Genomic DNA, 27,106 nt, shown 5'->3' on the forward strand with positions numbered 1-27,106 from the left:
TTGCTTGATGTATGCTTTGATGTTTTGAGCTAATTGATTATTGCATTTGTCTGATCTACACTGCTAAATGCCATATACTGAGATGCTCCCTTTTTTTCTGTCTTTTCATGTCAGAACTCAGAACCATGGTTTCTGGAATTATGGAGAAATAAAATGCAACAAGTCAATGTCAATGGTCTTTAATTTGAACATTTTGGGTGGTCAGCAATGTCACATGAATAACAAACTTATATGCTATCCTAACCCTGACCACAGCTTTAATCTTAACTATAACTAATGGTTATCTTGCTACAAAAAGAACAATGATGTGTCTACCTTTATTTTGACTACTGTATCTATCTATCCATCCACTCAGAGCATGTTGTTTTATGCTTTCAGGATGAAGGTGTACATAAGTTCTCTCACAGTCCTTTTTGCTCTCCTGGCTGGAACTGAAGCTACGGGTAAGAACTAAGTAGTATAAATATGAGGATCAAAGGATTTTCCTATAATCACCGTTATGCAGTCTTATTTCTTATGCTGCCTTATTACCGATTCCCTACTGCCTTATGCAACATAGATTGTAGTATTCTACTTGAGTAAACACAATTAATAACGTTCAAACATAAGAATAGTTATTATTACTCAATCTTTTTGTTCTTTCTGGTGTGTTCATGTAGGTGCAGGGGTGGAAAAAGTACTTGCATGTTTTAACTATAAGTAAAAGTATCAATACTACAATATAGGAATACTGTTACAAGTAAAAGTCCGGAATTCAAAACTTGAGTGAAGTACAGAATTATTGGCATCAAAATGTGCTTAAAGTACCAAAAGTAAAAGTAGCCTACTATTGTGCAGAATGTCTCATTTAAATCTTAGATCTTCAACGTCTGATGCATTGTAGATCTTGCTTGTATCAGCTATTTTCAAATGGCCGAAATGTATATAGGGCTGAAGTGGGTAATGTATGTTTTGTAATAATCTAGAACGTAACTAGTAACGTTTTAAAATAAATGTAGTGGGTTAAAAGTACAATATTTGGATCAGAGATGTAGTGGAGTAGAAGTATTTTAAATACGTAAAATAAGTAAAGTGCAAATAACTCAATTGTACTTAAGTACAGTATAAGTAAATGTGCTGTACTTAGTTACTTTCCACCACTGCCAGTCCTTAGCTTTTTCCTTGAACCATGATGTTGCTGGTAAACACTATGCATTTCATTTGTACTCAAATGGAATATTTACATAATTTATCCATCACTGTTATTTTTCTAGTTTTATACTGCTTATTTGTTGGATTATATTCTGATTACAGTATTAAAATAAAGAAATATAATGTTTTATGTCCCCCCCCCCCCCCCCCCCCCCCCACCCTTCACTACTGTAGGTGAAACCAATGCTCCCATTTCGGTACCGTGTCGCTGTGTCCCTAAGAAGGGAGACTGTGGTAAGGGGTTCAGGGTGGGTGAGTGTGAGAAGAAAAGAAGGAAAATTAAATGTAAAGTGCCCTGCAACTGGAAGAAGGAGTTTGGAGGTAATGCAAGCACACACACACACACACACACACACACACACACACGCAAGATAATGTTGCTTGTCGTCTGTCTGTCTGTCTGACTAACATTGGTTCTGTTCTGTCGTTTAGCTGACTGTAAGTATCGCTTTTGGGGCAGCTGGGGTGAATGTGACGCCACCTCTGGTACTAAGCAAGGGACAGGGACACTGAAGAAGCCAGGACTGTACAACGCAGAGTGCCGAAACACTGTCTACGTGTCCAAACCCTGCAAGCCCAAGACTAAACCAGCACCCGAGACCGAGAATAAACCAACTACGCCCAAAGGTTAGACCGTATTTAATGTAGCCTCGGCCAGGAGGCCATGGCTAAAGAGCCATATGCCCCGATAGGCAAGTAGTAACACACACAGCAACCTATAGCCTACATTGCACAGTGCAGGGGTTCTCAACGTTTTTGGCTGGGGACCCCCGGAAATGCTTTGGCCATGTCCCCCTCCGCCTCCCCAATACAAACTGACTGCAAAAATAACCTTAATAATAGAGAAAATATATCATAAATGAATACTGAAACCAGATTATAATCATTACGGAAAGTTTATGCATGTACTATGTAAACTCTTAATTTCCATTTTCCAGCCATTCAGTTGCAAAAAAAAGATATATATATTTTTTTTATAATTTGGGGACCTCCCCCCCCCAAAATAATTTGGCGACCCCCTCCCCCCTAGGGGTCGCGACCCACGGGTTGAGAACCCCTGGCATGGTGCACAGTAACCATAACGGCAGCAGTAATTAATTGCAAATGTTTCTTGGATTAGATAGTAGGCACAGCTTCTGCTGGCTGTTTTCAAGTTATTAATATGAATTATATGGAATGATGGAATGTCCTTTTTCAAGTTTTCAAACGTATTGGAATATTTTGAAAATAGTTGCCTCTGAGATGTAGTGGAGTAGTGTAAAAGTATTGGAAATCGGAAATACAAAGTACAAATACCTCAGAATTGTACTAAGTACAGTACTTGAGTACATGTACTTAGTTACTTTCCACCACTGTGCAGGTGCAGAGATGACCGAAGCCGCATACATCGTGAACAGACACAACGAGCTGAGAAGAGGTGTGAAGCCTACGGCCAGCAACATGCTGAAGATGGTAAGACACTACTGGAGCTTTGATCTGACTGCATCTTTAATGACATCATCGCTCATATCATGTAAAACGCATAAAACTGCATCCTCTCATGTTCTCACAGTCGTGGAGTGAGGAAGCTGCTGCCAATGCTCGGACATTTGCCGACAAGTGTACCATGGATCACAGCCCAGAGGAGGACCGGAAAATCAGCAGTAAGAACCCTTCAACATTATAATTAATAATAAAATATTATAATAACATTATGAGTGTGCCGCAAAAACAGTGGGAAGAGTATAGAGCGGCAACATACGTTAAGAATAAAGTCGCCCAAATATATATATTATTGTTATTGCTACTACTTGTATTCACCTGTATCTCCTTCCCTGTCTAACTCTCTTCTATTCTTTCTTCCTATTCCCCCCTCTCCCCCGACACGGTCGAGGCCCTAGAGTCGGGTTCTGCCTGACGTTTTTTCCTAAAGGGTTTTTCCTTTCTCTGGGTGGATCTTTGTTGGTTTGTAAAGTGTCTTGAGACAACTTGTTGTGATTTGACACTTTAATAAAATGGAATTGAATACTATAGTGGTCCCTTGGGGCAACCACACTAATTATGGTGGAATTGAAATACGTAATCGTCCCTCATTTGGAAACTAAAAAAAGACGTGTGCCTTATTGAAATGATAGATAAATGTTCATGATGACAGCTGACAGCTGCGTTACATTGCAACTCAGAGAGGAGACGATCTTTAATATAGAAATTGTGCATTTGCTGCACATTTGCTGTGCATATGCTTTCCACATAGGAAAGATTTATTTTGTCATGTTTCATCAAGTCAAACCCTCCTTGGGTGATTCTCTCTCTCTCTCTCTCTCTCTCTCTAGCCAGTGGTTGTGGTGAGAACATAGCCATGGACTACAGCCATACAGAGAGCTCATGGGCCGATAAGATCCAGATGTGGTATGGCGAGGTGAACGACTTTGAGTACGGGAAGGGCGCTGTCAATGGAAAAACAGTGGGACACTTCACACAGGTACACTACTGGAATAGAAACCCCCCCCCAATTCCTGAAAAGTTGCAATGCAAAAATGGAAGACCAATGGAAAACAAACAATTATTTTCCTGCATAATTAAGTTGATCTAGTAGGCCTATGCCTTTTTTACAATGCTGCTAAAAGCACGTTTATGTAACAATAATCAGCAAGGTTAAGATATTGGATAATACAAATCTAAATATGTTGTAATCTTTCTGAACTGCCCACAGACCTCCTATGAGAGATAGACAATGATGGAAATGGTGGAATATTATCATGAACATTAGTGAGGACTGTACAAATTATAAGAAGATAGGTTGAAAATGATTTGAGGTTAAACACTAGGGGCTGCCAGTTGCTAACCCCTTGGACCCCAAATGGTGCCCCCTGTCCCTGACATGAAAACGTTTAAACAGTGATGGTGTGTGTGTGTTCTACAGGTTGTGTGGTATCGCTCCAACCAGATAGGATGTGCCGTGGCTCACTGCCCCGATGCCAAATACTTCTACGTGTGTCAGTACTGTTCACCGTAAGTACTACTGTCCCAACACTGTGTACAAATATCTATGTGTGTCGATCACTACTGTCCACCTTAAGCAACGACACCTTGTCACACATTCTCAGTGTGGTCCGGGGACCTCCAGGAGTCCAAATGGACCATTGCTAGTCTGTAACTCTGAGAGTGAAAACATTACTTGATCATGCTTAGGTCATTTCAAACTGTCTACCTGATCTACTAAAAAAGAAGATCTACAATCCAGTGTTAAATTAACACTTTCAAATGCATTAATAGAGCAGTGGTTCCAAATCTATGGTTCCCACCTGCGGTACGTGATGCCCCCTCTAGTGGTACGCAGCAGAGAGGAAAAAAAAGAGAAGAGAAGCAAGTAGTTGAAAATCACCAAACATTAGCAAGATTTTCCTAGTTGGTCCTGATCCGGTAAAGGTTTGGAACCACTAGTGGAGATGGACATTGTCTCATCAGATGATGTTTAGTATTTGATGTTGTGTCCCTCATTTCAGCGGTAACTACCAGTACACTCACCCCTACAAGGCTGGACCACCTTGTGGTGACTGTCGCGACGACTGTGATGACAATCTGTGCAGTAAGTGACCAAAGTGTTTTTTTATTTTTTTGTTAAAAAGATTAAAGCCCCCCCCCCCCCCCCCCCCCATCTAAGATAAATATCAGCTTTGTTTTTATGGTGTTCCAATTACAAATTTGGTTGCTCATTTCTTTGTCTCGTTTTGTCTTGTTTAATCTGCATCCTGACTGAGTTCTCTATCCCCATTGGATCAAAGTGGTATCCCGACCTGAAAATGTATGTTCCGTTTAATAAATAGCTAGTAGATAGACATGTACACTCCTGTTACTGAATACTCTAGCAGAGAAAGAGCACGTACATATTTTCCTTCAGCCATATGTTCCCCCAAATTTAACCTCCTAACCCCAACCCTATAACCATAACCCTTACCCTAATAGAATCCGAAAACCGAGGCTGAGAGAACAGGCTCCTTTAACCTTGAGTATTGTACACAATATCCAGGTGAAGTTGATATTTCACTGTTACATCTACCACCATCAACTCAATGACCGTCTGTCTCTCTCTCTCTCCCCATCAGCCAACCCATGTAACTATAAGGATAAGTGGAACAACTGTGCTGATCTGGGGGAATGGGGGTGCAAAGGAGACAATTGCGAGGCCTCCTGCAAGTGCACCAGTGGTGAGATCATCTAAACGCCTGCCCACGCCGACTCCACGCGCATCACAAGAAACACGATTTAATCCACATTCAATGACATTCTTTATTATGCAAAACTATATGGCCATCATACTATCTGTCTCTCTGTCTCTATCATACTGTACGTGTACGCATGTACCACCGGTTCTCAAAACCTGGTCTGAGGACCCCCAGGGGTCCTTTTATTAGTTAATGCAGCATCAAAAGCTGTTTTACCATCGTATATTATACTTCAGCTCAGCTGTTTGAGCTTGTCGTTTGGCTGTTTTCAAATAAATCTTAAACTTATGTAAAGTGCATTCCTGGCGCTCTTGTTTATTATAGAGGGGTCTAAATTGACGCGTACAGGTCGGAAACTCTGACCGTATACAAATGGACCCACTGTACACTTTCAGAGTTAAGGGGAGACGAGACATTGGACATTTGTTTGAGAACCATAATACTGTAGCCTATATAAAATGGAAATATCATTCTGTGCTTTTTTTGTGAAAAGTAAATAATTGAGCATCATATTGACTTTCTCAATTTATTTTTGCCCGTTTATATTCATTGTGGAGGTGTGACACCATTACAAAACATTACTTACTGTGAGCTGCAGTTCCAGCCAGGAGAGCAATTAAAGACCACCGTTGCTGTTCCTTGGAGTGGTTGCACCACTCAAAAATAAAAAACGTCATGTTCTGATTAGATACGAGATAGGTCAAAATAAAGGTTGTGGGGCTATAAGTGTTATTTGTGCCAAGATAACGAATAGTACTAAGAAATTTAAGCTGTGGTCAGAGTTAGGATATAATAACAGTGTTTCCATAAGCCCTCGCTGCTTTGAGGCAGTTGGCAAAAATATGTACATTTATTTGATTTTGTTTTGTGGCAGGTGTTAAATTTCTTCCTAGTCCCAGAGTAAAACTGAATAGATAGCATAAATGATCATTTTACATCATCATAAAAATGCAAGACACTCACCGACAATGCTTTGTCACACAACAAAGGAAAAGGGCCAAAGGAGTTGACAGGTTTCTGTGTGCCTTCACAAGTGAACTGAAATAGTGTGCTGCTAATTTCAATCTAGCACACCTTGAGCAGCAATGTCAAACGCCTGTCCTGTCCTAAAACACAAGGTACCCTCCTCACAATAACTTGCAAAACAGCACCACCCACTGGCGGACAGTCTCAGCCAGCACCAGAGGGGCCAGCACACACAAGTCATTACAGCTAACTACAACAATGAGACAAATAAGGATAGAGCAAAGAACAATAAGAGCATATCGAAATGATCACATGGTTCAATAAAAGCTCTGAATATAATTCCAAATGTACTCTATTAGGCTAACACCAATGTCTACTATATTTAAGCAGATCATGGATGATCCACGTAATGTAGGGGAAAAAAACGTACCTTGAATAGTTTGAAACAAAGTATAATATATGGAGTATAGTATTAAATACCAACCAATACCACTATTTGACCCCACTGATTCTGAAAACAGAAGTTAGAGGTGGGGCTTTATTCAGCAATATACATTTACGTGCCAGTGCCATGTACACAGACACACACGGACAGGGGCGAAAACATACCGGTAGTCTCAGCCTGGCCGAGACAAAGAATGGCTATCGCACCAAAGACATGATGCCAGCACTTTTTGACACCACTGATTCCGAAAACAGAAGTTACCAAAGGATGGGTGTTCCACAATACATTCCCTGCCAGGAAATGCATCCTCCTGTTTCTCAAACCAAGGTGAGTGGTGCATGCATGAAATTGCATGCACCTATTCCAAACAGCCCCAAAGACAAAGACACCCCAGTGATTCCGAAAACAGAACTTGGGGGTCTCCCCTGAGACCAAAAGTGCGCAGGCTCACAGGTGTGAACACTTTTGACAGCATTTGCTTTGCTACAGTAGAATAGCTTTTGACCTCTTAATATTTATCAGAGATATTGATAAAACATTATTTATACAGTTTGAGACAGAAATAAATAACCAAGTCAGTCTACTTCACACAAACATTCAATCATTAGACTGACTTCACAGCAGATAAGAAAATACAGAAATCTACTACTTTTGAATTAAAACACTGGTGTTCTTAAACTGAATGCGTGAAACACTTAAAAAGGAGGTAAAGATTTTATTAAATTGTAGGAAAATGCGTTATAGTACACATGTCATGTTTTGATTTGCATGAGATCCACATTCTACTCACCCAGTCAGTAGACTTCTTATGAAGTATGCATTCAGTATGCACAAGTATGCATTCAGATAATGTTGCAACCTCTATGCTAGAATATATTTTTTGTAAAGTGGATAATCGAGTAACATGGGAGGGAATAGCAAACCTTTAAAGTGCTAGCATAACTCCAGTTATGCAAAAATGGTGCAATATGGCAAACAATTTGCTCGTCCCATGGCTGTGACTGAAAGGCAAGACAGTGAAAACATTTCCAACTCCATTTCTTCATCTCACAGTTGATATATTGACTCCAAGAAAATATGTTACCAAAATATAGGGAACTTTGCAACACAAACGAATTCAACGTTAAATACTAAACCACAGGCTACTATAGTAGCACGTTTTGTGTTACATCTTTAATTAAGGCTCTCGTGCTTCAACTCCTGTGTAGTACAGACTTTTATTTTTTGCTCTCATAAACAGAAAATAAATCAAACGGTAACGTTTCAAATTACACAGTGACCACGGTGCATCTAGACAGGCAAGGTGCTTGATCAAGTGTTAATATGGCGGAGGACTCGGAGGAGGGACTGGCCGTCGTCCCGCGCTGTGCACATGGCCGGAAGGGGTACAGGGTCCAACTTGCGCTCTACGGTGTTGAAGCGGCACTTCCTAAGATGGTCCGACATGCTGGGGAGGTCTGAGAAACCCCACGAAGACACCAGGCTGAAGCCAGTACTGAATTTCCACACCTAAAAAACAGGTAAATTACAATCAACAAAGAGATGCATGCAATAATGCTTGATGCAAAAAAGAAATGTTGTCCCTATTTTTGGCAAGTCCACTTAAGGGCCTCCTTGCGTATCAAAATGAAAACACTCCAGAAGAATGGACACAGACCATAAGCAGTTGCTGATTATGTGACAAAGTGATTATTTGATATATGCATGATATATATAGTATTACATTGCACTCATCTATATTAATCATTTTCAATGTATTACATATTGATATATGATATATGTCTTTTTAAGCAGTCACACCTGGCCTGAATCCAAACTCATTGGGACTCTGAGCTGGGGCTGAAAACACACCTGTTGCGTATTGGGTAAATCAGTCATCCTTACACGCACACACTCAGTGCCTCTGTCATGACAACAATCATAACTGTAGTTTCAGGTACCCCAAACCCACAATTTATTCAGGATTTCGTGTGTGTGTGTTTAATGTTTATTGCAATATTTAACACTTACCCTGTTTTTTATCTGCCATGAAACAGCACCATGAACATTTGGGGAATGCCTCCGCTCCCACTGCAACTCCACAATACCTCTGGCCTGGAGCAGGCTGCCACATACTTCCCTCATAGTCCGCGACACCATGGCTAGCTGGCACAGGCTGAAGCTGTCAAGGAACCCAGCTATATGCCACAGTATCTCAATGGGCAGCCCGCTGAACTGGTCCGAACAAGAGGCACTTTGAAGCTTCGACCCCGGGCACTGCTGGACCCCGAAGGACCTCAGTTGTCTGTCGTGAACGACCTTGGCCCCCTTGGTGGACGGGTAGAACCTCCGCTGGGAGAACGTGCAGCCGTAGTAGGCCAGTGGACAGCGGTGCTCCATCCAGCCGTTGAGGCCAGCGTGGATGTCGCCGTGGACGTTTATAAAGTGCGACGAGAATTGGTCCCTGCGGAATGACTGGCCGCATACGAACGGAAACATGTGCTGGTACCGCGGGTTAGGGGGCAGGTAGCGATTGTGCGGAATCGCTTCCACCTCCAGAGCCTCCAGGACCAGGCCGAGGCGGAGCGTGCGGAAGGGGCTGGGGTAGGAGAGCTGGGGTGCGGCGTGGTCGCAGGCGGATGCCGACGCCATGTCGCCCACCCTGGTGTTGGTTACCAGTATTGCTGCTGGAAAAGTGAACGTCTGTGTGCCAAAGTCAACGTGGTATCCGTCGACATAGATCGTGTCGGAGATTCTTCGACATTCTCTGGACTCCTCTAAACAGAAAAGGAGGGCGGCCGTGATCAAATCAATCTCCCCAAGACCCATGGGGTCTTCATCCTGCTCTAGGTCAGACGTATCCACCGCTTTGTCCTCCGTTTTGGGACAAAATCTACAGAGCGAGCGATCGGGGAGCAAAGCCCTCCGTCCGTTTGACTGAGAATACTGGCCAAAGCCCCTGAGAAACTGGTTATTGTGTAGTTTGCGTTCCAGCCCCCAGTCTTCTAAAAGCACTAACCCCCTGTCCTCCAAGACCACGTGACCAGCCCTCTGTGCAATGCCTTGACTGACCGGCAGGGGTGGTGACAGTGGAGGAGTCGGCGACTGAAAAACAGAGACCTCCTCCTGAGCAGCGACACACATGTCTTCCTGCTCCTCAACAGGGCAGGATGCCTCCACACAAGCTCCCATAGTTCCCATAGACAGTGGTCCTTTTGCTGTGTCTGAAATCTGTGGTCCATTCTGAGCCCCCTTTCCACTCAAACAGCCATAACAAACACTCTGCTCAACCATGTCTTTTGCAGCACAACCCTCAGGAGCCACAGCGGCCATGGCTTCCAGTCCCTTGTGAAGATCCCTTTTCCGGATGCGGCTCTCCCTGCTGTCCTGTACGGTAACTCCGTTCTTACACTCCATGCTATTGTCAGAGTAACTGGCGCCGCTGCTGAAAATATCCAAGGCAGCGGCCAGACTTCTCGCCGTCTCCACCGTGGCCTCGTAGAGCTTGCTGTAGTGCTCCTCGTTCAAACCGTTAATTCCGTGTGCTATTTTCTCTTTCGCTGAACATGGAGCGAGCGGTTGTGGCTGATCAAGCAGCGACGACGGCGACTCAGAGGCAGTGGACGCCGCGGAAGATGCCGCGGGCAGAGCGGAGTGCGCCGCGCCGTCGTCCTGCTCGCTCTCTGCCACGAGTGTCTCTCTCTCTGCGGTGGGAGCCATGGCGACGACTTTGAGGGACTCGAGCAAAGTGCGTTGGTCCTGAAGGGCGAGCGCCATGTCCAGCTGCTCCACCTCCTCCACGCCCCGGCTCAGGGTCTCGTAGGAGGTGTAGTCCAGGCAGCTGACGGGCCACCTGTTCCACTCCATTGTGCAGCACACCACCCCCGCCGGGCACACCTCGAGGTGCGCGGACATTCGGTTGCGCACCAGGGTGCACGGGCAGCCAGAGCCGCTGTTGAGGCACGGGACCCTTTCCAGTGGGCACAGGAGGCGGTGCTCGGTGGCCTTACAGGAGTGAAATACAGATCCACACACCAGGGCACAGGTGACGAGATCACAACAAATGCCCGGATTACGCTTGGCCGTGCACCTTTGGTTCACACATGACATACAGTGGGCATGGCTTTCCTCCATCTTCAGCAGAATTAGAGATTTCTGGAAAACAAGTGGACAAAGAAGGGAATAGAATTAGTCCATTGTAATATTTATTTTGTATTTATTTATTGAGGGACGCTACGCCCTCCTATGTCCAGCTTTGAGGGTTTGTGTAAACACAAACATTGTCCTAACGGACATTGACAGAATGCTATTGACAATGAATGGCCAGTTTAGAGTTTTTGTCCTAACACAAACATTGAATGCCATTGACAATGAATGGCCAGTTTTGAGTGTTTGTGCAAACATTGAAAACGAAGGTGAGGAAGCAAATTGTGATTGGCCGAAATGAGATGATGTATGATGAGAGTGCCCCTCACTTCACACAGGTGTGATTTTGTTATCTACGACTGATGAGCTCAACATTAAAAGCTGTATGAAACAAGCTGGCCAGACAAACAGTGAAAGTGGGTGTACGTGTGCATTCGTCTACTATATTATTGTTTACATTGTACTGCATGGTTACAAAGTTGTGGAATTCTGATGACGCTTAATCTGCACGATGATACATGTATACATTTCCTGTCAAACGCTCCAAGTATTATATGGACAACAACAAAGCCCACTTTATTTTGGCACACACAATTGTTAGTTTTAATAGCTACGTTTTTGTCACAGTTAAACGCACAGGTAGAAATATCAGCTATTAACCACACACCACACAACAAGGAGTCCTATTTCTTATCAAAACTGTATAGGCAACATATGCGGGAACTCTTGTGGTTTGTTGACGGTAACAGGCAGCTTAGCACAAGAAGAGCACACAAAGCAGTTTGTAAGAGCTTATTGTCGGTTGACGGTTGTCGCGTAGCTAACAGTAACAACTCAACTTATATCGGCTAACGGTAGCATGCTAGCTTTCATTGTGAGGCTCAGGCTAACTAAGGCTGGCCCACAACAACCAGCCAGACAGGCTGAGAAGTTGAACCACGTTATTACAATGTTACTACGAAACATCCCAACGTCCGTTATCCCTTTATTCGCCAGACAAGTACGCCAATATCTTCTTACCGTGTCGTTTTATCAATTTTGTCAAAGCAAACTTCTGATTCGTTGGATTTGATTGAATTGAATGTACAGCTATAGTAGAGTAGACACAGTGGCGAAAACTGCCAGCTACATCCTTCCTAGAATAAGGATTTGTCCGTGACGTCAAAAACAATGTGTCTGTGAAAATGTCAATACTTCGTCGTACAGTTGTGTCGCGGCGACGAAAATAGCTGAAAAGTTAAACAAACGACGTCGGCTATTGTTATCAGAGCCAGATTACAGTCAGCTGTGGCAAATTGTCGCTGACAATCCCCGTGGTGGAAAAAGTAGTAGTATTTTCAATTGCCAATACGTTTTACTTCTACTCCAAAGTCCAATACATCTCAGAAGCAAATATTCTATAGAAAGTATAATTTTACTTCACTATGTATTTGAAAACTTGAGTTTAATATAGTTACTTTGTAGATTTGGATTATTATAAGCAGTAAACACTTTTGAAACTTGAAATGAGACATTCTGCATAATTAATACCTTTGCTTTAATTGGTAAAGTACATGTTTATGAAAATACTAGTCTTTTACTCCAGTACATTTTTAATTTGGGACTTTTACTTGTGTATTTCTGCATTGCAGTATTGATACGTAACGTTCACAAAAATGTGAGTAGGCTACTTTTTCCACCATACATTACACACTTTGCACTGCAGTTGCGTTGATTCTCCACCACGGTGTGCCAAAGCGTCTCTTTTGCGAAATTTGTTGAAAATGTAACACAAAGACTTTCATTATGAGCATTCTTTTATCATTCTAATAGTCACTGTGATATACACGTGAATTCACCTCACTCGTTGTGTTTGGTAGATGAATGCGTACGATGGTACGAACGTTGTTCCATTGCTTTAAAGTTTTTCAACGACATTTTAAACGGTCCAGATGCCTCGACATTGTTATTGGTGTATGGCGTGACACGTGACCAGGAAGCACCAAGAAACAACCTCCCATATGGAAAGAACTCGCTATTATTGTATTAATATCTCCTATGAAATATAGTTCTACGTCGGTTAAATTGGGTAGTATACCTCCTTATTGCAGAGTTTTGTTTAGTGTGTGACGTTACGTTACGCTTCAAATTTACAGCAACTGTAACTGTCATTGCCGAGAGTGACCAGCCCTTTCTGAAAGCCACATCGACATCGCTTCTCGGCCTTTTGGCTAAGATCAAGTGTAGTATCTGTTCTTATCAGTTTAATATCTGATACGTCCCCTACCCGGGGACCATATATTAAATTGATTTTTGGAACTGGGAGATGGAATAGGGGCTTGCTCCGTCCACTCCACGCATCGACCTGGTATTGCAGTATCTCCAGGAACGGTGCACCCCCTCTCTTGTTAAAGTAATTATTACATTCATGCAGTCATTGTGCTGTAACGTTATTGACTAAAAAGTATATACCGGTATAGTTTTTGTTTCAGCATGACTTTTCAACTTAATTTATAATGTTTAAAAAATAGTTACTTTGTCTACATTCGTTGCTGTCCATATACTGTATTAATCTACTGTGTGTGTGTGTGTGTGTGTGGGTGTGGGTGTGGGTGTGTGTGTGTGTGTGTGTGTGTGTGTGTGTGTGTGTGTGTGTGTGTGTGTGTGCGCGCGCGCGTGCGTGCGTTTGCGTGCGTATGTCGCGCGCGCAGGTGTGTCAATTCAAGTGTGCAGCTCGAGAAATAGATCCCGTTTTCGCCAGTAGATGGCAGCCATCACACATGGCACACAGCGACATAGACATTTTATACCATGGGAGGTGAATTGCAGTTGTGCCTCATTTTATTTCTCAATTCATAGGCTCCTTTTTTTTTTCATTATACAAAATTCTCATTATATTTGTTTGACTGTGATGTTCAATGCCTTCTGTCTGAAGAAACGTATCTGACTCCCCCTGGGAGTTGAAAATAAAATAAATAATAATAGGCTACATCTAGGGAAAAATCTAATCAACCACAGTGATTATAAAGCCCATAACATCGTGCATATATATTCTTTAAACTGTACAGAAGTGGTGTGATGATCTAATAATGTAAATGGTGAAATTGTCATCCATAATTCTCATTCCTTTCTGGCAGAAAAAAAAAATCCTGAGGTCTTCAAGGTCAGCTAGGAGCCTAGGAGGGAACATGTTGGAGAGAGTCTGGAAAGGTGGAGGCATGCACTGGAGAGAAGAGGAATGCAAGTCAGAAGGAGTAAAACAGGTGTGTGAACGGATGTTGAGTAGAGAAGCTGAAGGAGGTTAAATAGGGCCTCAGGGGACATCAATGTGTCCATACACAGACACAGGTGGCAAGACTTGGCCTTGTCCGTGGCAAATTTGAGATTTATTTTTATTTTCAGATAACATTATAATGTTCTCATTGTGATGATAAATACCAATTACTGAATGTCAATCTCCAGGTTTTCCTCTGAATATATGACACACTGATTTACTATGACACTATGTCCATCAATTTGCGCTTGATTTAAAAAAGAAAGTAATATATCAGTGCCAAGTTGAATTATACTTAGTACATTGTGCATTAACATAAAATGAAACATTGGCTAGCTAAATGGTAAAAATGTTGATTGATGGGCTTTGCAATGACAAAAATGTGATAAACTATATCTAGCTTTTAGATAGTCAATGTCTGAGTGATGGCAGCAATATTATGTGAACAAAAACACTTTACTTAGCCATATAGTTGAAGCTATACATAATTTGATTCTTGTCTCTTGGCCAATGGTTCGATTACTGCAACAGTCAGACTCATTGCTGGAAACAGCCCTGCATGGTCTACTACACGCAGATCCTCACGCAGCTGCCCCTTTAAAGTATATGGCTCTGAGTCCAATATCAGAATTGTCTCTAAATGTCACTCTTAATCTGGTTCAATAGCAGATGTATGTTCTTGCTATATGACCGGGGGGTATGAGCAAACTGGTCAGGCTCTATACTTGGCCTCACCCCCCGAACCCACCTCACCCCTGCCCACTTTGACAGTCTGGGATGGCTTAGGGTCGACGACAGAGTACAGCATCTTGCAATGGGTCTGGTCCACAAGATTCGATACACCACCAAGATACCCATGTACCTGTCTAAATACTTCCTTAATGTAAATGAAGTCCACACCCACAACACCAGAGGGAGTGCAACAAAGCATGTACAAGCCAGATTCGGCACAAACAAGGGACTAAATTATTTTCGCTCCAAAATGTGGAACGCCCTACCAACAGTCATTAAGACATGTGAATCCCTTGACTCCTTCAAAACCGCTCTCAAAGGGCACCTACGGACGTCTGCAATTCGAAACTGGCCCCCGTAAAATCCGAATCCCCCCCACCTTTTCCCCTCACTGTATATGTTTCTTTTCCCTTTTTTCTTCCTTTATGATGAATTCCTGTCCTGTTCTTTAACTATATAGAAGTGTCTATTTGTACGTCTCTAAATGTTTTGATGAATTGAACACGGCGGAGCTGTTGTAAACAAGTGTAATGCTTAATTGGGTCGTCCACTCACATGGTCTTTGTATTGAGTTTGTGCTTGAAATGTACTGTAATTCTGAAAACTGTTAATAAATATTTCAATCAATCAATCAATCAATCAAGCAGAGCTATTGACATCAGGCCGGCTCCATTCCAATCCTCTGCATAAATTAAGTTGGAATAGAGTGAGTCACGACTCAACTCTGATCTGAGTGAGGCAGCGGCTATATCTTCTCTGCTATATGACTGGGCTGGGGCCTGGGCTGCTACATCCCTGCATGCAAGTGGGATGTTGCGTGGGGAGGCGTGAGCATTAACCAATTGAGGACCGGATTGTCTCGCAAACTCTGCTATATTGGTCTCCACTTGTATCCTATTGGATCCTATAGTAGAAGATTCAGCGGCATCTGTTAGTGGACAACTGGACACTGTCGATGCTAAATGGATGTTACTTAAGTTTTTGCAGACAGTGCACGTGGTGCGCGTCTGCGCGAGCACACGCTCAACTTTGTGACTCTCCCACATTACTGCTAAATAACACTAGATGGCGGTGCGAGGTTCTTGAACTATCGTTGATGGCGTTGCTCTCCATGGTGCTGAAAGTATTGGGGGCGAGTTGACCAACAATGCCAGTATGGGCTTTTGAAATAGAATAATGTAACCGAACCGAACGGAAAGGCTTCACCCTTTTAGTGGTCGGTTAGGATTGACGTATAGGCTAATTCTGAAGTGACAAGGTAAAAACGTGCTTGTCTGGCAGAAAGATCGTTACACAGTACGACTTTGATTGTTGCGGCCCGGCTAAGTAAAGATTAGTGTGACAACGTTGGCACCCCCCCCCCCCCCCCTCCCATCTCTCTCTCTCTCTCTCTCTCTCTCTCTCTCTCTCTCTCTCTCATTCTTACCTCATCTCTCTGTAGGCCTATCATATGTCTCCAGATGTTCAGTTAAAATTAGTACGTTTTTTTTAAGAAGTAGGTTATAGGCTACGTCATGGTTTAATTATTAAAGTCACACACAGAATTCCAGAGTCATTTCCTCTAACATCACCGTTCCTTTGACTATGAGGACATGTGATGTGATTGGGTTGAATTGGTTAGATTAGAACCATAACAGCTACTACATAATCCTATACATTTGACAGAGATCCAAAAGTATCTAAGTGTAAGTATTTAAGTGTCTTAAAACGATTAGAATGTCCCAACATTCGCCATAAAATCTTCACTGAAAGTCGGTATGGTATAGGTCAGGTATAGGATGAGTCAAAACTCTCCCATATCATCCATCTTTGTCATCATCAGCTGCTCAATTGAAACTTAAGATAACTTAAGTTTGCTTGAGAGAAATAGTGTCACCTGCACTCACCAATAAAATGAGATGTGCAATGTCTGGAATTGTTCTTATGGCCCGATTTTGAATTGTGGCGAGAGTGAGATAAACAGCATATATAGCGATTGGTGGGGGCAGGTCGTGTGTGTGTGTGTGTGTGTGTGTGTGTGTGTGTGTGTGTGTGTGTGTGTGTGTGTGTGTGTGTGTGTGTGTGTGTGTGTGTGTGTGTGTGTGTGTGTGTGTGTGTGAGAGAGAGAGAGAGAGAGAGAGAGAGAGAGGGAGGTGGGGGAGAGAAACTCAAGTATCACAGCCAAGGACCGCGCGCAACAGAAGATCGAGGAAAGCACGCGATGTGTCTCGAGGATCCAGGTATGTCTCAAGTTCTGATTTACCTAGAGTAGCCTATGAGGGGACCAGATATTCCGTTTTCATACGGAGGCAATTATTGAGAATACCGATGCCCCGCCAATCAGCCGTATTCGATGCAGCCTGTTTTGTGCATGGTAGCCTATTGTATTATCAGTTGGGTCTGCTGATAATTGCGTGGCATGCGGTAACACCTTTCTCGAAGAATGCAGATAGATGTGTATGTGCAATTTAATGTGGAAATATAATGTTATTCTAATGCTAGACATAGACTTAATCCAGATTTATTCGAACCATCTCTGATGGGACTGCTGTTCTCGTATTAGGCAATATAGGCATATACATGTACATATACATTCTAATTGTGTAAAATAATGTTACCAAAGATAATGATTGAAGATGTCCTTGTATCTGGCTCTTTTTTAAGTGCACTGTCCATGGTGCTGGACGGGGTCTGTTTTTCTCAGTGGAAAGAGTGCATGGTATAGCTACACTACGATTCAACGGGTTACAATGATATTGTTATTAGGCTAATTCAGCCACCAGCCTTAGGGCTATTTTAATTAAAGGCTTAATAGGCGACAAATGAAGGGGGAAAGCTGCACTTTACTTCCAAACCCAGCAACGAAAAGCATGCAAGTGGTTGCGTTTTATATATGACAGCCGATGTCACCGTCTCCGCAGGTGTGCGTGGATTATGGATATGTTCCAGGGAGTGCGCTCACAGACCATGGTCTCTGGGTTAAACGTGGATCTACTGACACGCCGCTCCACCGCCAGCACGAGCAGATAGAATGCCTGCACAGCCGGCGCGGCTGCTCACGCGACGTGGAATATGGCACGCGTAAAGATGGGTCTCCTCGTGCTCCTGTGTCTTCCCGTGTTGTTCCTCCGCGGGGGCCTCGTGCTCTCCTCCCACAGCAGTCGAATCTACGAGCGGGCGGCGGTCCCACGCGCCGTGGCGCGCTCCGTGGCGCGGATGGATGGAGACGTGATCATCGGCGCGCTGTTCTCCGTCCACCACCAGCCCTCCGCCGAGAGAGTGGCCGATCGGAAGTGCGGGGACGTCCGCGAGCAGTACGGCATCCAGCGCGTGGAGGCTATGTTCCACACGTTGGACCGGATCAACTCGGACCCCAACCTGCTCCCCAACATCAGCCTGGGCTGCGAGATCAGAGACTCCTGCTGGCACTCCTCCGTGGCCCTGGAGCAGAGCATCGAGTTCATCCGGGACTCCCTCATTTCCATCCGGGACGACAAGGACGGGTCCAAGTGGTGCATTGACGGCACCACGTCCAACGAGCCCCCGCCCACCAAAAAGCCCATTGCCGGCGTGATTGGACCAGGGTCCAGCTCCGTTGCGATACAGGTGCAGAACCTACTCCAGCTGTTCAACATCCCTCAGATTGCCTACTCTGCCACCAGCACTGACCTCAGTGACAAGACCTTATTCAAGTACTTCCTGAGGGTCGTGCCGTCGGACGTGCTCCAGGCCCGGGCAATGCTGGACATTGTCAAACGATACAACTGGACCTATGTGTCGGCGGTGCACACCGAGGGTAAGTCGCGTCACTTCATTAGGCCTGTAGAATCGTATTAAAATTACTAGACTTGGTAGTGAACGTGGGACGTAAAACTGGCATGATTAGCCCAGATACAACACAGCTAGCCTACCCTAGTAGTAGGCCTACAGTATATGTAAACCAACTTCGAGTTTGTGTTGTTCATTTTCTGGCAATTCAGTGCTATTAAACCATTCCATTCGAAAAGAGCCAACAACTTCTTAGTTTGTTTAGTTTAATTGTCTGATTGCCCATCACCCCTGGTAGGCTATATCCAATCAGGGGTGGGAAACCTTTTCGAGCACAAGCCCCCAAATCAAGACATGTATGCTAACAAATGCTAACAACATATCTTCAAAATGATCTCCATGTTTTAGAGATTAATTGATTCAATTTCCCATGAAAAAGAATAATGTCCTATTTATGTTTAATAGTGAAATGTTGAATACGTCTAAGAATGGATTATTAGGCTACTGAGCGTGTCTACCACGCAGACTCCTGCTCAGGGCCCTATAAGCCAAAGTGAAGTCATTGTTAGCCTATAAACATTACATTTTCACCACATAGTCAAAGGGCTCGCATCATTTGTGTCAACTGTCAATTACTGTGACCTAAAAGTGCAGGGAACAGCGGGCCATTACGAAAGTAACAGTACTTCAATGAAATGGGTGAGGAGTAAAACTTAGAAGTTACAAATTTGTCTTCCATTAGTGTAGGAACGATCAGTGATTCTCAACCCTTTTAATCCTTAAGGGTTCCTGGTTTGAAACGCAGTACACCATCACCACAGACCCCCATTTGGTATGAGTTTTATCACTGGGACCCTAATCTATCCTACATTACCGGCCAGCCCGGCCGTGGACATAACCATAAACAAACCTGATATATGCCCATATACAGTATAAGCATGCCACTATGATGTAGACATAACCATAAACAAACCTGATACACCCACATGTCACCATGACTCTGATATAAACATAAACAATGCTATATATGGACATCTGGTGCTCGAGGGAGTGCAGTGTCCGCCGCAGTTGTTCTGATATGCGATTGTCCAGAACCGCCAATCTGACTGATATGTCCATATATGTATAATTATGTATATCTCCATATATGGGCAAGGCCAACATACAGGGTATGGGGAATGTACAAATGAGTTCAGGGATCTCCATGGGCATGAAAGGGACAGACAGATCCACACCGACAGATACAAAGATCTCCATATAAGGAGGGACAACGGGTACTCTGACAAAGCTCTATTCATTTCGAATCTTAAATCAGTTTGACTTGCTATTATGATAGACAGGAGGCTATATTTTATTGTGCTCGAAGCACTCACTTTCTTATGGAAACTCTCCAGGTTGCTCGTCATTACAGCACTTTTGCATAAGATGCAGATAAATAAGAAACAGGAGGAGGGCAAAGTGTAATTACTGCATACTGAATTAGCTGGCTCTTCATTAAAGTGCCAGTGAAACACAATCAGTGGTGTGCACCCAAATTATGCCTGACGGGCTGCATTGCCCAGAATCCCCTCTGGAGGTTTAAGGACCGTCACACCGTTGAGACTTGGATGGGAGAGGGACATGAGGAGAATGGGGGGATGTACTGTAGTACCTCGAGAGATTGCTAGGGGGCGTCAGGTATCTGAGTAGGAGCCTCTGGGTTTGGTGATCAAAGTCACAATGTAAGGATAGAGCATACAGGAGGGGAATATTTGCAAGAGAGAGCAATTATTAGACTATACTGTAATTGCCCAACTTTATTTTTAATTTTTTTGGTTCATTCATTCATTCATTCATTCATTCATTCATTCCCCGTCCAGGACAGGCTTCAGACGCGCCACCTCAGAAGACTTGGCTCAGATCTGAACCCATTTTAATTTGACGCTAGGTCCCCGTTGCGACCGCATGCCCTTGCCCTTGATCGAACCCACAACCTTTCGCATGAGAGGCCATGTGTTCTAACCACTAGACTGTACTTATGCTAAACTCAAAGCTTGAAATTGTCTTAAAATGGGATGTCATACAGTATATTTCCCACATGGTTACCATGTGAATGGAAATTCCATAAAAGCTCATAAATGCTGTTTTATACAGTTGAATATATCTAGTCACTGCTTTTCAACAAGTACAATCACTACAATAATCTGGCAGATTAAGACCATCCGCTGAGTTTTTGGGAACCCTGCTGAAAATCCATCTGGGAATGTCGGTCTTTAATTGCCTCTGAGTTATCTCTGGTCACGAATGAGACTATTTCCCCCACCACCTAAGACAAGTTCAAAAGTAGCTTGTTTCCCATAGCAACAGCCAGAGAGGTCTGCAATTGCATAAATTACCTGGTCCAATTACCATCAGACTGGCAGGAATACACAAAGCAGGCCAGTACAGTGTCAAGTGAGCAGGTAACTAATGCACTTCCACCCACCTATCCGACAGTCCCAGCAGAAGGAGAAATAACAGCAACATAATTGCTATCATGATGCCATTTTCCAGGGGGAGACTGAAGTGAGGCAATTGAAACTATCATCAAAGGACATTTGGAAAATCGACACAAGGGCCCATTGTGTGCTAAAGTAAATGCATTAGTCTGGTCCCCATCTCTGCCTCTATCTTCCCTGTTGAATAAAACCATATTGTGCCCAGAAATAAGGGGCCCTTGGCTATTTCTATATAAATGTATCTATACTGTACTGTAAATAGATAGGCCTATGTGTTTCTTGTTTTGACACAAACACGCACGCACACACACACACACACACACACACACACACACACACACACACACACGCATGCACGCACGCACGCACGCACACGCACACACACATACAATCTACTAGTCAGATGCTTGTGTATTGTGGTCCACTTTCTTGACTAAGTTACCGGTATTCAGCTAAAATCGCTGGACTGTTAATCAGGCTGTTGTAATGAACCAAAGGCCAACCCTCATTGCCCCTTGTGGCTTTCATTACAGTCAGTCAGACTCAGTAGCAAGCTCTCTGACTGTCAAGACTGTCACACGCACACACAAGGCACTGATAGAATGCAGGATGTTTGAGAAACATTTATTTTTCTGAATGGTAACAAATAGGAAAACATTGCTTTTGTTCTGTGTTCTTGCTCCTAAGTACTGTTCAGAAAGGCTCTTCTAGATGAGAAACTCTGTGCAGGAAGAAGACAAAAGATGTCTTATATTGTATCCCATCATTTTGTAAACAGCTCAGACCCTTTAACGTGTTTCCATTCAAAGGAATTAGATTGCACTAATATGCATATTTAATGCATATTTAAATGTTTATTCTCATAATGCAATTCCCCCCCCCCCCCCCCCCTGGTACATCATCACCTTTTTATGCTATGCTACCACTGTGTGCTTAGAAAGAACTGAATCCCTTTCTTCGTCCACCACGCACAGGAAGCTATGGTGAGAGCGGCATGGAAGCTTTCAAGGAGCTGGCAGCCCAGGATGGCTTATGCATCGCCCACTCGGACAAGATCTACAGCAACGCGGGAGAGAAACACTTTGACCGCCTGCTGAAGAAACTGCGGGAGCGTCTGCCCAAAGCGCGCGTGGTGGTGTGTTTCTGTGAGGGCATGACCGTCCGAGGACTCCTCATGGCCATGAGACGCCTGGGCGTGGCCGGGGAGTTCATTCTCCTCGGCAGGTAAGTGGAGAATCTCATGGCGATTTCTGGTCGGTCCTAGCCGGGGGAAGCATTCCTTTTCGGGGTTTATGATCCGGTCTCGAGCGGATGGTAACTCACGTCATGTTGTGCTCACTGATTTGTAGTCATCAGGCAGGAAACCACAGTGGAATCAGAAGTATACCCAACATTCCCCGTGATCAAGGGCATCGCAATTTTAGCCAATAAAAGCCTTGATGCGGCGTATGAATCCGACAAGTTTCTTCAAGTACTTATTGGAATAGTTTGTTTGGTATATCCATATTTTATTTCAAAAAAACAACAAAGACAAAACAAAGCGACACCAAAAAAGGCGGAAACCACAAACGTTCTAGACCGGCTCACACAGCCATTTAGAAAAACACAGACAATGGGCTTTCCTCCGAGGTGGAAAGCCTGGTGACGCGAGGTTAGGTGGGTCCAGCTGCCGAGAGCCAGTGATGAGCTCTGGGGGTGGGTGGCTTTACAGGGCGCTGTACAGTCTGCCTCCCAATGTGCATATCACCAAGGCAACTGAGAAGAATTAGCCCACATTTCAATTGTGTTGGACGAGAGAACATTTCTCCAGTGATGAATAATTTGTAGCCGTCAAAGATGGGGAAACTGTTGAGGGGAAAGCTGCCTCATTTTGCAAACCCCCCACTCCCCACAAACCAACAAACTCTCGTGCTCACTTTCTGCTTTACAAAACATGGAAATGATTATCAAATTGATGCACGCCATTATTATATGAAGGCAGAACTTCATGGTCGATCATGCAGGGCCATTTAAACGTGTGTTGAACATGATTGATCGGTTTAAACTTTAACATTCCTCTCATGGCCTTTATCTCCTCGTTCCACTCTCTTCAATGTGTCCTCCTTTTCCTCTCTTTTCCCTGGTCGCCCCCCACCCCTCCATCTCACTACGGGCTCTCTCTCTCTCTCTCTCTCTCTCTCTCTCTGTATGCCGATGCTGAGTGACAATGAGTGACTGTAGCCTTAATCTTTCTCATTAGAAAAGGGCTAGCAAAGTCACCTCACACTTACCCAGCTGGATGTTATGCCATAAGATATGATATTATATATTATATATATATATTGTGTGTGTGTGTGTGTGTGTGTGTGTGTGTGTGTGTGTGTGTGTGTGTGTGTGTGTGTGTGTGTGTGTGTGTGTGTGTGTGTGTTATATATACACACATATACAACAAACAAAGACTGATTGATTGATTGATTGATTGATTGATTGATTGATTGACTTGCCGAACGCTGAATGAACCCAACACAAAATCGATGGGATGGACAGGATGTGACGAAGCAAGACACACAGTAGTTAAGCTCAGTCTTCACTTAAGTACTCTTTAGCATTATCTACTAAGAGTATTTCTACAAGGTTGTAACACTTTGCACGTTTCATTTTTTTACTCAGAGATCCGTTTATCTACACATGTAATATTTTCAGGCAACGGACCTACACATGTCTGCTACCATAAACCACTTCAAGTTTTTAAATTGATAAAACAGGTCGGGAGTTATTAAACCGAACGTGGACGCTGTTCCAGTGTTACATTTGCTGCACATATCGGATTAATTGTAACGGCATGCGTGATAAATGTAACAACGCTAAAAAACACCATTAAACATATCGTTTTCAGCTTAAAGCAATTATATTTCATTGAAGCAACTCCTTAACATTGTTTTCATACCATGGATGTGATAAGAAAATGTATCAAACATAAGGGAAATATGAAATAGTACCGGGTGTACCAGTTTGGGCCTTTGAGTCAGTTAAATGGGAAAATACATTGATAAACAAACGTTTGATTGATTGACAACCCTAAACTAATTTAGAATACACTCTGTAATGAAAGACAGCTGACTGAACATGTAATATTGGCCAATATGTCAAATATGTAAATATTGCATATAATGGTATTGAATGGAAAGTGGGCCATTTGTAACATGTTACAAATGGCCAACTTTTGCAAGTTGTTCTTTGGCGTTGCTTACAGACCAGAATGAACGTGTATTCCGTCTAAACACGATGCAAACTAATGAAGAACAAAGGCATGAAGACATCCATGTGGATTTTTATTCACCAACATCAAAGAAAAAAATTGTAGCCCACATATACTCCAGGTGTTAAACTTTACGCTTTTTGAGTAAAGCGTAAACACTTCAAACTTCCTGGGCACGTAGAGTACGTTGCTGTACACACACTGACGCGATGGCGTCATGATGGCGTTGACCAATCAAGAGATACCGTTCATGTTACAACCATGACGCGTTACAACCGTGGCGGCTCTCCCCTACTGCAGCATTGGCTATAAGACTCCTCTTTGGAGTGTCATAAATCCAGTCCTATCACTATTAGTAATGGACACGTTTTGTCATGAGCTTCTGGTTGAGCGCGTATCACAAACCAAAGGTGTCTCTATAAGAGCTGACACACTAGATCATTTAAACTACAGGTTAAAAACTCCAACTAACCCTGATGAATTTTTGTATACTTGACATCATGCAGCCTATATTGTCATTTTAACTGGATGCAGTTGGTTCAGTTCAGCAGGATAGGATATGTGCTTGAACTTTATGTATGTACTGTGTATATACAGTACACACTCGGAGACGAAGTGCAGGGTGAACACTGAGGACTTTATTGTGCATGGGCTGATGTCGGTGGTATGGCAGGATGTGAATCCACTTATGATGTGCTGCACATCCTGCCCAGATCCATGGACCCTGTAGTCCATTTTAGTAGTGCTGCAGGATTAATCGAAAAAAGACCCAGATCTAGACTAAGACACCTATGCGATATCATGTCTAAATTTGAGCAAGCATGTTGCAGCACTAGTTGGCAGTCCAATTCATCTTGGTTCGTCTTGTGTTTTTGGTACAAGAGAGAGACTTTAAGAGAGGTTTAAGTCGAGCACTTTGATGTTGTCTGTTTAAAGCCACAGTAGTTGGTGCCACATTTTGAATGTAATGTAGCAACTACTACAGCAACTACAGACCAAAAGACAATAAATAGGCAAAAAAGACAATTGTGTGTGAATCGTTGTCTCAATTATTGTGGCGGGAATTCGAGATTTGAGCAAGAATCATGCAGCACTACCATTTTGGTCCATATATCTACACTCTCAGCAGGGTTAAGATAACACAGAGGTGTAGAAATGAAGTATTTTGTGACTCGTCATGGGAAGAGGTGTTGTAGTGTTTGTGTTGTACTGTACGTCACAGGGAGGCACTCTCCCTTCAGGCTTACAGTAAATGCTGCATGAATTATCCATGGTGACGCCACTCTGTTACACCTCTCTCCCTTTCCCTCCTCCGTAGGACACATGAGAGTGCATCTGTTTTTAGCTATTGTGGCAGTCTCCATGGACGCATGGAGCGAAGCGCGGCTTAGCTTCTTGCGCTTCTGGGTCACAAAAGAGAGAGAGAGAGAGAGAGAGAGGTAGAGAAAGAGGGAGATGACAGCGATGGTGAAAATGACAGAGGAGTGTGTGTGTGTGTGTGTGTGTGTGTGTGTGTGTGTGTGTGTGTGTGTGTGTGTGTGTGTGTGTGTGTGTGTGTGTGTGTGTGTGTGTGTGTGTGTGTGCGTGCGTGTGCGTGTGCGCGTGTGCGTGCTTGTGCGCGCGCGTAAAATAGTTTTTGTGTGTTTTTCGCACAGGACTGATAGATTTTTCTAACCTTTGTCTTTTCCAATCGTATGCTTATGAGAAGAATGGCATGTTATTCTTTTAATATATTTAAAAGTAGCTCAAACTAATTTGTCACAGCATGTTTTGTGCCAAACATGCCATAATTCAACACAAGGCAGCTCCATAATAAATGACGGAAAGTTTATTCTCAGGAGTGAATCTGAAGTTTTTAGCTTTCAACGAATTGCAAACACAAATAGTATACTATTTTGCATTTGCAATGCAATTTCTTCTGATTATATAGATCTGGCTGCTGCCTTTAAAAGAGAGCAGAGGGAGGACATTCATTTCAGTCATAAATGCCCTTGGATGTCCTTTGATTGAAAGGGCTTCTATAGCGTCGCAGTCCCGCCCCCTTTCAGAACGGCGAGTTGCCCAGGAAATTATTCTCCATTCATTTTCTCCATAGGCTTTTCAAAAAGTAGTTATTTAAAGACGGTTACGCCGCGGACAAAGCCAACTCGGATCGTGACAAATCATGACAATGAACACAATATTTTGGGCCGATCAAATCATTAGAAAGATGAAAATAAAGGCAGGAGACAACACTATTTATTTTGTTTTACTTCTTATAAATTATTTGATCGGCCCAAAACATTGTGTAATTTGTCACGATCCGAGTTGGCTTTGTCCGCGGCGTAACCGTCTTTAAATAAATACTTTTTGAAAAGCCTATGGAGAAAATGAATGGAGAATCATTTCCTGGGACACTCGCCGTTCTGAAAGGGGGCGGGACTGCGAGGCTCTATAGAGGCAGCAGTTAACATTATGATGCATCATGCATGTCTACTGTCTGCTATGTTGTTTCTCTCTCTCATGAGTATTTCTTATTAACCTAGGCAGGTCCTTTGAAACCTTCACAAGTCTTATACTGTGTGGCTTCAAAAGTATCTCAACACTTATTTGAATTATGACTTAATTTGTTCATTTTGAAATAGTAACCTTTTTAGACGAGGGTGCAAGCAGCAGATTAGATGCTTGATGCTTGTTTGCGGGCGACTCCATCCGTCCATTGCTGTTGGGAGTTGAAAGAAAAGCCAC

General features: G+C 43.3%; 3 protein-coding genes across 3 annotated transcripts in view; 2 read left to right on the forward strand and 1 right to left on the reverse strand.

Annotated features, from left to right (window-relative positions):
- Positions 1-379: 379 nt before the first annotated feature.
- Positions 380-5,893, forward strand: LOC308334557 (cysteine-rich venom protein-like; the record flags this gene model as incomplete). Its single annotated transcript, XM_080791355.1, has 9 exons — positions 380-443; positions 1,366-1,512; positions 1,624-1,818; positions 2,552-2,643; positions 2,744-2,834; positions 3,504-3,652; positions 4,094-4,182; positions 4,677-4,759; positions 5,277-5,893. The coding sequence occupies 9 exons, from the start codon at positions 380-382 to the stop codon at positions 5,390-5,392; spliced, it is 1,026 nt and encodes a 341-aa protein (XP_080647481.1). The 3' UTR covers positions 5,393-5,893.
- Positions 5,894-7,541: 1,648 nt separating this feature from the next.
- LOC308333832 (F-box only protein 30-like) lies at positions 7,542-12,061 on the reverse strand. The gene is made up of 3 exons (XM_080790334.1): positions 11,953-12,061; positions 8,818-10,941; positions 7,542-8,316 (listed from the first exon to the last, which is right to left on the reverse strand). The coding sequence occupies exons 2-3, from the start codon at positions 10,918-10,920 to the stop codon at positions 8,119-8,121; spliced, it is 2,301 nt and encodes a 766-aa protein (XP_080646460.1). The 5' UTR covers positions 10,921-10,941; positions 11,953-12,061; the 3' UTR covers positions 7,542-8,118.
- Positions 12,062-17,968: 5,907 nt separating this feature from the next.
- The window catches only part of grm1a (glutamate receptor, metabotropic 1a), a gene marked incomplete at its 5' end in the record, with an annotated part of 34,982 nt that continues 25,844 nt past the window's right edge, over positions 17,969-27,106 (forward strand). Inside the window, 2 exons of the mRNA XM_080791356.1 lie at positions 17,969-18,692; positions 22,116-22,365. Coding sequence (XP_080647482.1) covers positions 17,969-18,692; positions 22,116-22,365 — 974 coding nt within the window. The remainder of the gene's footprint in view (positions 18,693-22,115; positions 22,366-27,106) is intronic.

Source organism: Protomyctophum bolini, assembly GCF_963924005.1.
Source record: "Protomyctophum bolini genome assembly, chromosome: 19".
Taxonomy (NCBI): Eukaryota; Metazoa; Chordata; class Actinopteri; order Myctophiformes; family Myctophidae; genus Protomyctophum; species Protomyctophum bolini.